The 12914-nt window shown below is 41.6% G+C and overlaps 1 protein-coding gene across 1 annotated transcript in view; it reads left to right on the forward strand.

Moving 5' to 3' along the window:
• Positions 1-12914, forward strand: part of PARD3B (par-3 family cell polarity regulator beta) — a 589898-nt gene that overhangs the window by 333127 nt on the left and 243857 nt on the right. Inside the window, exon 12 of the mRNA XM_024206395.2 lies at positions 6024-6194. Coding sequence (XP_024062163.1) covers positions 6024-6194 — 171 coding nt within the window. The remainder of the gene's footprint in view (positions 1-6023; positions 6195-12914) is intronic.

The following is a 12914-nucleotide window of genomic DNA, read 5'->3' on the forward strand; positions in this document are numbered from 1 at the left end:
ATACTTAGTTGCCTTTATTTACCTTTCCAAAAAAGGAAGGGGGTTGTTTTTGTGACAGCAAGAAAATTGGTTAACCAAGAAACAAAGTTTATTTCACTGTTGTTGTTTTTCTTTGCTGGGGTTTCAAGCATCAGAATTTTACCCACATGACCTACTCCCCTTTTACCAACAATGGGATGAGCATTTTTCCCTGTTCTCCAGTTCTAGAATTGTGAGAGGGTTTTAAACTTTGTTTATTGTAGTATTGTGAATCCATGTATAGTTAGAAACATACATAACAGATTTAAACTAAAATATTAACAATTAACACGTCTGCCAAATTCCTCCCATCATCTCCCCAACTCTTTCCGTTGCTGTTGTTTATAACAGTACATTTCCCTTTGTAGAGAGTGAAATTATAAAGAACATAAGGGGAAAAAATACATATAATTTCTTTCATTCTAGGGTCACTGTTTGTTTCTTTTCCTACCTGTATAGTTGCTAGTGCAGTACTTTGGGATAGATAGCTGTATCAGAAATGGATCTATGGAGGTGGTACTAAATTGTATGTTAAAGATTTTAATAGATTTTAATCTATGATAGTGCAGCCTGACTACAGTGCTATTATCCTCATTTTATAGATGGGTCACTGAAAGACACAGTAACTTGGCCAAGGTCACAAAGGGTAGGGAATTGAATCCTGGTCTCCCAAGTCCCAGGCTAATCACTGGACCATCCTTCCTCTCACTGTACTTATATATGAATGCACTATTAACTACTGGGCAAAATCTGCTTACATTGCTCTAGGCATGAACCACCCAAATGACCTGTTAACAAAAGTTCCATTTCACAAGTTGTTACATTAGGGCCAGTACAACCCTTAAAACCAGACTGGATACAAAACGTCCTTTCACAAGGAGGAATAACATGCAGCAATGGAAGGGGGCAGTCCAAAAAGAGGTTGCTCATTGTCCACGCCTGCTTGGAACAGAATGATAAATGAGTTAGACAAAGCAAACGTGGTAAGATAATGTAAAGAGTATCAGAACTCGTATAGCTGTTGATATAAGGAACATAACTTTTGGAGGAACAAAGAAGCCAGGTTTTCCTATAAAGCCTAGGGACTTCCTCAGACAGACACACACTCATGCTGTTGCTGGACATACAACCCAAAGCTATTCTCTGACTACCAGCTGGCTAGCTCCTCTCTCCTGTTTAGAGCAAAGATAGTGGGAACTTTCTATGTACTATGAAAACAGCCTTCTACTGACACAGATAGCAAGTCCCACAGTCACTTCCAAGTCTGGATCTTCTTCAGAGTAGCCCAGTATGATACAGCCAAGTCACCACACCAACCTGAATTGTGTTATGTAAATAAAGCTACTCTTTCTGAGTTTCCAATTCTCTATATTCCTGTGGTTGGATATCTTGCACAGCACAGTCGACACCCAACTGTGAACTATAAAATTCCTTGCATCAATTTAAAAAGTGTGTGTGTGTGTGTGTGTGTGTGTGTGTGTGTGTGTGTGTGTAGGGATGTGTAAATCAGGACTTCTAACATTTATGTTAAAAGCCTTGTGTATTGGGAATTTTAAATTCAAAGCTTTTATTTGCACTTATTCTGAGCATTTGCCCCTGCAGTTTATTGTACTAGATTCTAGAACCAAAAACACTTGGATTTAAACACATGTATTGCTTTTCAGTAAACCAAGGTTCTTTTGTGAAATTGTGACTACTGCAAAATCAAGACGTTCATAACCCTTTAGGCATGAGGATGATCTCAGTATCTCGCTTTTGTGGCTGGAATGTAAAAACGAATCTGGTCTTTGTTATATTGTTAGATGTTACAATTTTGAAAAACAACCTCCTCCCACACAATCACAATTGGTCTTCAGAAGAGCATGAATACAGGATTTGCAGATCAGCTTGAAGTCATCAGATTATTTCTTACCCTTTTACAGATCACACATACCAGCAAGAGACCAACAAATTTGTCTCAGCATTGCAATAGATGTAGTGCTACAAATTGGATATTTATTCATGGAAAGTGCCTTTTTATGCTGTCCAAATGTCTTTAATGTGTCAGAGTTTGAGACTTCTTTCACTGATGTCTATTTTCCAGAATGAAAAGAATGTATTAGGTTATGTACAAAATGCAAACAATTTGGTTGGTTAGTATTATCTCTTATCAGTCTGGACAGAAGGTCTGAAGACGGGCCAACATTTTTCAATGACTTCTGAAATTTTAGCACAGTGATTTAACTCACTTGTTTGAGCAGGCAGTGAAGAAACCCAGTAAAGAAATTGTGGAAAATATAGGGGGAAATTGAAATCTTTAGGCTAATTTTTATATATCTTATAGATTTTAGAGAATCCCAACTCATGCAGTTTACCCACAGAAACCACCAGAATACCTAGTGATCATTGGATAACTTAACTCCTCCAGCCGTTAGTGTCTTAAAAAAAAAATTAGTGACATGGAAAAACTTAATAACCCTAATAAGAATCCTGATGCATTTAAAGAACCGTACAAGATTAAACCACTGTTCTACTTGATGATTGCTCTTTAATGGTCCACAGCAACATCCTTTTGTGATTTTTGCAAAGAATGTACTCTTTGGCTTCAATAGCTATAAGTGAGGTATTACCAATGTACATGACATTTGCAGTTACATAGGACCGGATGCTAAATATGCTTTCATCTGAGGACAAGATGCTAAGGTGCCTATTGGGATGAATGTGCTTAGATGCATCCTCTCACTCTTTAATTGTATTGTTTTCAATTTCCTGTCTTGTACATATTGGCAGGGCACTTGGGATGGAATCCTGCTCCTCCTACACACATCCTCCTCTGTAGCGGAAATGCAGTAGAACTACTACTGTAAGCTTTTCAGGGCAGAGATTGTTTCTTCCTGTATGTTTGTACCACATTCAACACAATGGAGTACAAGTCTCTTTGGAGGCTCTAGTTGCAATAGTAATGTAAATATTAGTAGTTAATTGTATGGGGTGGGTCAGGGAACAGAATGGCTGCTCTGAATGCCAGGAAGCAGTTCACTCAGAGGGAAGAAGGTCAAAGGTGGTCCCAGGGAGTGGCCAGAGTGTGATTTAAGGGGGCAAACTCCACATAGGAGAATACAGTGCAATGGCCAATATTACAGTCAAAATGCGAAGTGTCCTGTGGCCTGCCTACAAATAGAGGTGGCCATAAATTTACCTTTTGCTTTGATTCCCCACATAAATCACATTTACTCAGACTATGCCAGGGAACATTAATTTCATCTTAATGACTGTGGCCCACTTGCAGGTTCAAAGATAGAATGAAAAAAATACCTAATTTGTTCAGACTCTAAAAGTTGTTTTCCTAATCAAAAGGCAGAAAGAAACCTTTTAGAGATAAAAGGAAAAGTACAAATACTATACAGCAGCACAAACATGTAGCTTGTCTTGAGCCAAGCGGATTATCTTGCAGTACAGTGTACTAACACTAGACCATAACACCAGTAATGTGCAAATCGGAGTTTGAGGGTTGTTCAAACATTTTCCCCACTCCTCAAAATCACAGAAAGTCTCTGTGCTAAATAACTTTCTCCCGATCCCCTGCAAAAACAGTATTCAGCTGCCTTCCAACTGTTTATTGTCTTTGGTGGATTGGTTTAGTAGTTCTAAATGTACTGCATTGTAAAACATGTAGGACTACTTTGCTTTTATTCAGTCCATCATGTCACGAGCTTTGCATTTAAGCCTACCACATTTAAAGAGGTCAAAAGAGCTTTTAAGAACTAAGTTTATAAAAGACAGCCAACATTTGCAGAAATACTAAATCTCACATGAAAGAATTGCAAAGCAAAAACAAGAAAGTACAGGAGTTTCTAAGACTGTACTGATTAATTAAAAATAATTTATTGGCATATTCCTGTATGTAGGCTAAAATTTGAAAATGTCGAGTGTGTACTTGTACATATTTGTGAAAGCAGCTTCAACAGATTTTTAAGCAAGAGGGCTTACTCACAGATATATCCACAGAACAGGAAAGAGACTATGGGATTGTTCGAGAAGAATATGAATCTGTTTAAAAAAAAAAAATCAAAATCTTTAGAGGCTTACAAAAAGGCGGCTTTTTTTCCCCTCATGCTCCCCTTGAAATCAAGGGAATCATTATTTTCAGTGAATTTTATTAGGGCATAAAGGAATTATAACTGATATGCAAGTAATCAAGGGCCCTGTCCCAAAGTGTTAATTCTTTTCTCTCCCTTCACCTTCACATATCCTAAGGCACCATTTTTTGTATGGGGTGGAAGGGTGGAGCTAGCATATTCCTTTGGCTATATGTAAATTTATGTTGGCATCAAACACAAACAATGGAGTGTTTTCCATTATATTCCTCCCAAATGGTACTACTGCTTCCTGTGCTCTTTTCCTGGTCCCTCTCTACGAAGGTCATAATCATCCTTATTTTCTTCTGTCCTTTCACCCTCCCTCATTGTTTCACTCATCTTCCAGTCCTCTCCTTCCTCCTAGTCCCTTCCTGTTTATTTTCCTTTTCTGGCCTCTCTTGTTCCGTTTAGTACTATGACACTGCTTTCTCATCGTACCCTGCTCTGGTAACAGTGATTGATTCCCAGTTCCAGCTAAAATAATACTTAAGAAAACTGGGTTTAACATGGCTACTGTCACTCACACAAAAATCATTTAGTTAGACCTGGCAGCAATGCAACAAGAGTTAATTGAACATCAGTGTGATAGAAAAATAAAAATGGAAAAGTATACACATTTTGGACTGCACAGCTATGAGATGTATAAACAGTTCTGATGAGGGCATTATGAAGAACAGTGAACCAAATTCATTTTAAGCCAGCTAATGTTTTTTTGGTCCCACTTCCTTTCCTGCTGTTCTTTCAGCCCTTCTTCCCATTCATGATAGATTTCTTCAGTCTCAGCCCCTTTCTTTTTTTCTTTCAGAGTTCTGACACCAACTTGATAGTTGTGAACTGACTGAACTCTATGGGTATATCTTCACTACCAACGTAGCGCTTTAACATGGCTTTGTAGTCACGGCACCAGTGCTCGGAGAGCTCTCCCAACGCTGTAAAAAAACCCACCCCCATGAGGGGAGTAGCTACCAGTGCTGGGGGTGCGGCTCCCAGCGCTGGTGCACTGTGTACACTGCCATTTTACAGCGATGAAACTTGCATCGCTCAGGGGGGTGGTTTTTTACACCCCTGAGCACGAAAGTTTCAGCGCTGTAAAGTGGCAGTGTAGACAAGGCCTAAGAGAAACCTTCAATTCTTGATCAGCAGAATTTTTCTGTATTTTTATTTCTCTGTATTCTCTGCATACAGAAACAAAAAAATCATTCACAGATATTAATAAAAGCAACAATATGCCTACTAAAGGCAGAAAATAAATGTCCATACGTTTATTATGCCTACAGCTGTCAGCAAACGCTGGCAATTAAAGTGAATGGATTTCTTCAAAAACACAAACCGCTCTAGATGGCACAACTTCAATTTTGTTATTGGCAGCAGGGTTAGCTGTTAAAATACATGAAGAGCTTTTCATTAAAATGTGGATGCTTTCGTCTTAGTGACCATTCTGTATGAGAACACTTCCTTATATGGTGGCATATTAACTATGGCATGATGAGCACTATAGGACAGAGTACTTTGTGGAGCTGTATCGTTTTTTAGCAGATTCTGACAACAGATGCACAGAATTTAAAAATATGCTGCAATGTTCATTCTTGGTTGTACAACTGATACTAACAGATGTGGTATAAGTTCTCTATCCCAGAGTCCATAATCCCAGTTTCTTCTCTTTAGGACTGGCACAAAGTGCCTATGTTTTTGTAATTGTCTCATGAACTGTACTTCTCAAATACTGGGAATTGGCCAGCTAGCGCTACCTAGACTTTTTACGTAGACTTGGTGATATTTACAACTGGATTGTATGTAGCTTCTAAGAAAGAAACACGACTGTATCTTGCTCTCCTATATATGTTGCCCCTACATGGTATTACTTTAATGTTTTTGGTTGCCTTCTAGGATGGCCGCCTGCGAATAAATGACCAGCTGATTGCAGTGAATGGAGAGTCTCTTCTGGGGAAATCCAACCATGAAGCCATGGAGACACTGAGACGTTCCATGTCTATGGAAGGGAACATTCGTGGGATGATTCAGTTGGTGGTTCTCAGGAGACTGGATAGACAAATGCAGGTGATGCAAAAAACTTGTTCATGAGTTAGACCTCCTTGTGGTAAGCAAAGAATTGTATTCACAGTTGCATTAATAATAGTTATTGGGGCAATTCTCCATCCACCATTTTGAAAATATCTTCCTATTTCTATGCGTGTCTTAAAGATACTGGGTGAAAAATCTTGGCCTCATTGAAGTCAATGGCAAAACCCCTAATTGATTTCAATGGGGTTACAATTTCACTCACCGTATGGCTTTAACTAACACTTAAAAAATAAACTCATTTAAATTATAGTTCTGACTCCCTAAACCTGGCACATCCCTGCACTGATTCAAAAGAGCACATTAGTACTTGTATTAAGCAAAGCCGCTTTTTAAAAAAGTTACTACAGTTTTGAGTTCTTGAATTTTTTGAACTCAACTCTAGGAAATGAGGTAAACGATCTGTCTGTGTGCCTTTACTATTCTTGTAAAGAAATATGCTGTCTGCCCTTGGCTTCTGGAGGTGGTTATCCACCCGTCACACTAATTTTAACGTTCACTTTTAAATAACAATTTTTTAGTGGATTTTCAATATATATACTGTTCACAAGAAACAGATACAACTGTGATTAAGATCAAAAAGAAAAAAGAGCCTTTAGAAATCACATGATAGTACTCTGGGTGAATGTTTGAGAATAATATTTTGTGTATGTATTTATATATAAAAGATAAGAGAGAATGGTTGTTCTGGGGAAGGGAAGCTGTCTTCCCTTAAGCTGTGAATAGTTAACTCTATATGGTAGATTCCACCTCACTAGTTATATTTAAACTTGCTTTACCTCCCACCTGGATTGACATTAAAAAAAAAAATTGCTAAATTTTATACTGTTACTGCACTGGGAAGTTGCTTTTCACAAAGGCTGTCTCATGTGGATACACTGTGACACAGCAGAGGGGAGACACGGAAAGCAAGTGTGTACTTTACCTGGGGCATTTTCTGAGATTACTGGCTAATATTTTCAAATCTTTTCCTGTAGGAGACATAGACCCTTTGTAGTCTTATTACCACAATTAGACAATCAATGGTGATACCACTCTAGACAGGTTGAAAGCATATTCTAGGGTTATTATACTTAAATTTAAGAAAGCAAATTGATTCAACTGCAGTTATCTTTCATGGTCTGTACCTTATGTAAAACTAGTATTATGCATTTATATTTATTCTGTGTTCTGATGAAGTATGAATGATAATCCACCTACTGAGAAAACTAGAAAGAAAGCTTATCATTGCTACCTTCTATTTTTAAAAAGTCAGCTTTGGCAACAATACTACAACTGAATTATTGATGTAATAAAAATACAAGAAGCTGCTTTTCATAGTCAAAGTATATAGTTTTATACATTACCCAGATGTATGAAACACATAAACAATTCTGACACATGCCCTGTGAAGAATACATAATGAGCTCTTGATTGAATCAAATTCATTTTAAACAGAAATTAATTTTTATAGAATGTGCTCGAGGTTCAATTGTAATTCCATTTGAGGCTGGAGACTATCGCAAAATGGGCCATGACCCATTCTTTCCCTTCCCCAAAACTATTTCCTGCCTGCTACATTCCAGCTTCGTATAAGCAGAATATGTTTTAAAATCCATTATTTGTTTTATTGGTCAGGACACTAATGGAGGCCTTCCATGACAGCTCTGTTTTACAAGCTGGTTACTGATCAGTTGTTGGGATATCGATTGTGTCATTTATCAAAGAGCTGGAAAAGCAGATTTTTTGGTTTTTGTTAATTTAAGGCTGCCTCTCCCAGTGGGTCCCCATCTTTAATTTAGTAGTAGTAGTTTGTATCAGTGCAGGGGTTGATTTAGCCGGCATTATACTTGCAAAAGGTAATAGATGTGGATCACTTGGCATAAGGAATAAGTGTTAAATCTTCCCAATGTAACTTAAAGAATTCTGGTACACCGGAGGCATGTACAATTGTTAACAATGGGTGTTCCCCATAATAAAGAGACTCTGAATATACTATTTAACTGTCTGTGAATGGAGCATTCTAATGAGGTGGAGGGGAAAACAGTCAACATGTTATTTGGCCAGTGGCTACTGAAAGAAAAGAAGAAGCTTATGAGAGTAGGTCTGTAGCTGTCTCTGTGTTGTCACCAGTAGGATCCCAAAATTGATGAAGTGGTCTTAGTAAAGGTGGCCTTATGGCCAGCCTGTCTTTCTCTGGAAAATCACTAGTCTTATAAGGCAAAAGAAGAACCATATAATGATCAATGGCAAATGGCAACGCTCACTGACAGATGTGAAAGTGAGAAGGGGTGCAGATGTTGGCAGCGACCACCACCTTGTGACAGCTTCCATCAAGGTAAAACTGAGAAGTGTGGGTCCACCAAACAAGGGACAGAGACATGATGATATTGACAAGCTAAAGTCCCTTGAAATACAGAAAGCCTTCGTTCTGCAGTTAAAGAACAGGTTTGAAGCACTTGCAGATCTTGATGAAGAGAAGGAGAATGCAGATGAGGAGATCAACAAGAAGTTGGACAAAGTAACAGCAATTTATAAACAGAGCAGTGAAGCCTGTCTAGGCTACAGGCAGAAGAGAAGGAAGTAGTGGGTTACACCCAGCACGTGGAACGCCATAGTAACCCTGAAGAAAAAAGTTTTAGACACACAATCCCAGAAGCAAAAGGACAAATACGATGAGCAGTATAGCAAGGCACACTGGGAGGTCAAACGCCTTGTGAGAGCAGACAAACTGCATTATATTGATAATCTGGCAACACAAGCAGAGGATGCAGCTGCTTGTGGTGAACAAGGAACCGTCTATAAAATGATGGGGCTTATCAGTGGTAAATGGCAGACACCAACAAACACTCTCATCAGGAACAAACAAGGACACCTGCTAACAATCGAAAAAGAACAAGAAATGCGCTGGACAGAGCTTTTCAAAGAATTGCTGAACAGGGAGCCACCTAAAGAGGAAGCAAACATCCAGGAGGCAGAAGAAGATCTTGATATCAACACAGACACCCCAACTAAGGAAGAGATCATTCAAGCTATCAAATCCTTAAAAAATGGGAAAGCTCCTGGCAAGGATAACTTGAATGCAGAATTGTTGAAGGTAAATCCTAAATTAGCCGCATCTATCCCGACCCCTCTATTTACATCAGTCTGAGAAAGGGGAAAAGTGCCAGATGAGTGGACCAGTGGGATTATAGTGAAGATACCAAAGAAATGAACTCTCAGTTCTCAGATCTCACTGGCGTGGTATCACACGTTTATCTGTGCCAAGCAAAGTATTGTGTAAGATCATAGTCCAGTGTATATCAGAGGCAGTTGATAGTGTTCTGAGAAAACAGCAAGCTGGTTTTCGGAAAGGGCGTGAATGCACAGACCAGATCTTCACTCTACGAAACATAATAGAACAGTGCTTAGAATGGCAACAGCAACTCTACATAAATTTCATAGACTTTGAGAAGGCTTTTGGTAGCATTCACGGGACCAACTTATGGCGCATTCTGTGGGCGTACGGAATTCCTTTCTATATAATCAACGTCATCAAAAGCTTCTATTTCAACTTTACATGCAGTGTTGATCACAGTGAGCTCAGTTTTGAAGTCAAAACAGAAGTACGTCGGGGTGTGTCATGTCTGCAATCCTCTTCAACATTGCCATCAACTGGGTAATGCGGCGTAAAACAGAAGACATGTTAAGAGGCATTAAATGGGCACTCTTCTCATCCCTTGAAGACCTGGACTTCGCAGATGATGTCGCTCTCCTATCACATACCCAACACCATATACAAGAAAAAACAACCCGACTCAATGCATTCAGCCAGCACATTGGACTGAAAATCAACTGCAATAAGACAAATATCATGACCTTTAATGTTGCCTCACCATCACTAGTACGGATAGAGGATTATGTTCTCACCAATGTAGAAACATTCACGTATTTTGGGCAGCACCATCAGCCAGGATGGAAGAACAAGCCAGGACATCTGGAACAAAATCAATAAAGCCAGGAACACCTTCAGGAGCTTAAATACAGCCTGGAAATCATCAAAATACAATACCAAAACCAAACTGAAGATTTATCAGAGCTGCGTACTTTCAACACTACTTTATAGTGCAGAATGCTGGGGAATGAGAAAGTATGACATGTCCAAACTGTCTTCATTCCATACAACCTGCCTCAGCAAAATCCTCCGTATCTTTTGGCCCAGAACGATCGCAAACCAAGATCTATTGACACAGTGCAGCCAAGAGGATCTGAGCACCATCATGGCCAGGAGGTGTTGGAGATGGATCGGTCATGTGCTTCCAATGGAAACTGATTCCATCACCAGAATAGCAATAAGATGGACACCTAAAGGCAAGCAGAAACGAGGCTGCCCGAAAACAACATGGCAATGAGCTGTGGAAGCTGAGCTGAAAAACCTGGGGCATAGCTGGGGAACCATTGAAAGACTTGCCAGAAACAGACTGGAGTGGTGGAGCTTCGTCACTGCACTAAACTCCAGAGGCGTAATAGGAACATGAGGATGATGGTGAAAAGTTTCAAAGGCAATTTAACCCAGTCTCTCTTGCTTTGAGCATAACTTTGCAGGCATGCTCACTTGCATGCATTTTTCAGTACTATCAGTTATGCGCATAGAAGATAAGTTATACACACAAAACACTTGTGTGCACAAGTGATAGTACTCGAAAAGGGATGCATAAGTGTTGGTGCCTGTGTTACACACTCAGGACCAGGCGTGCTGTTTAAAACTGGAACATTTTATTAAAACCGTAATCAGAATCAGGCAAACACAGAGCTTGCAAAAGCCCACTGCAATAGAGGCCTTGGCTATACTTGCAAGTTACAGCGCTGTAAAGCCTCCCACAGCGCTGTAACTCACTCCCCGTCCACACTGGCAGGGCACTTACAGCACTGTATCTCTCTGGGTACACCGCTGCAGGTACTCCACATCTCCGAGAGGAATAACAGCTGCAGCGGAGTGGCTACGACTCACGGGTGTGAGTGTAAACGCTTGCAGCGCTGTACTAATCACCTTGTCAAGTGGCCAATCCTCTCCATTGTTGTGACCAGCTGCAGGAATGCGGAAGTGCCGGTTTCAAAGCTCGTACCACAGAGAAAAGCAAACAGTTTGCAGCTTGCTTTGAGTGAGTGAATGAATGAGCAGGGGGTCGGGAGTTCGGAACTTGCAAAATAGAGAGCTGACATGCTCCAAAAAGCACTCTCTCTCCCCCCACACTCCCTGTCACAATCCACCCCACCACCCCGTTTTGAAAAGCTCGTTGCAGCCACATGAATGCTGGGATAGCTGCCCATAATGCACCGCTCCCAATGTTACAAGTGTGGCCACACCACTGCGCTGGCAGCTATCAGTGTGGACAGACTGCAGCGCTTTTCCCTACTCAGCTGTACAAAGACAGGTTTACCTCACAGCGCTGTACAGCTGCACGTGTAGCCAAGGCCAGAGTCTTCCAGGAGTGCTAGACTCTTCTGTCAACACACCCTGCTCCCTTTGACCTCTTCAGCACAGTTCCTTGCCTTAAAACTCCTGGCCCACAGGCCATCTGTGGCCCAAGAACCTCTCCAATGTGGGGCTCCAGCAATTTTGGAGACAGGTCTCTCCCTTGGCCCCGCCTGCCACCCCCACGCGTGCTACCCCCCGCGTGTCCCCTGGGCGATTTAAAATGGCCCTGGAGCCCTGCCCACCACTGGCATCACAGTGGAGCTGAGTGGCTTCCGGCTTGCTCGCTCCACGTGGCTGCTGGTCCCTCCCTGCGGCCCCGGGGCGGGGCTGTGCCTCTACGCACTGCCCCCACCCCAAGCACCCCTGCAGCCAATGGGAAGCTGCAGGGGCGGTGCCTGGGGGGCAGCAGCGCCCGGAGGCTCCCCGGCCCGCCCTGCCTTGGAGCCCCAGGTAAGTGCTGCACCCCCTGATCCCCTCCCAGAGCCTGCACCCACACCCCGTCCAAACATACTCCCTCCTGCCTCCAAACTCCCTCCCAGAGCCTGCAGCCCCTCCCCACACCCCATCCTGTCCCCAATCTCCCTCCCAGACCCTGCACCCCCTTCCCACACATCTCCTCCTACCCCCAAACTCCCTCCCAGAGCCTGCAACCCCACCCCCTCCTCCTGCACTTCCACCCCCTGCACCAGTCCAGAGCCTGCATCCAGCACCCAAATTCCATCCCAGAGCCTGCACCCCAGACCCCCTCTCCCACCCAAACTCCCTCCCAGAACCTTCGGCAGGTGGGGGCGGAGTTTTGGGGGGCGGGTTCTGGGCAGCATGAGTGACACTATTGGCCCATTGGCATTCCATCTACTTCTTACTAAAAGATTCTAACATACATGTTCTAAAATGTATAAGTGCTACACCTGCAATATGAAATCCGCTGGCCCAGGTGAAGTCAACTTTGTAAAATGAAGGCCAAGTGGAGGCTCCTTTCTGGTTATGTATCGGCTTTTCAAAGAAACTACAATGTTGAGAATATCATTCTACCTGGTAATAATTAGCCAAAGCATTTTACTGTCTATATTAATAATTTCCCCTGTACAACAACTACAGAAGTGCCTTTTTGGGTTTGTCCCAGTTTGATAAATTGTGCATTTTTTAACAGCAACTGTCAGGAGAATAAATTAGGAGTTGCAATATGGATATGGGGTGGGGAGGCGGGGGGGAATATCTCAAAAGAAAAACAGACTAGAGGGGTGGCAAAAGTTTGTTCAGCT

The sequence above is a fragment of the Terrapene carolina genome, unplaced genomic scaffold, assembly GCF_002925995.2.
Source record: "Terrapene carolina triunguis isolate 2854851 unplaced genomic scaffold, T_m_triunguis-2.0 Scaffold62, whole genome shotgun sequence".
In the NCBI taxonomy this organism is placed as follows: Eukaryota; Metazoa; Chordata; order Testudines; family Emydidae; genus Terrapene; species Terrapene triunguis.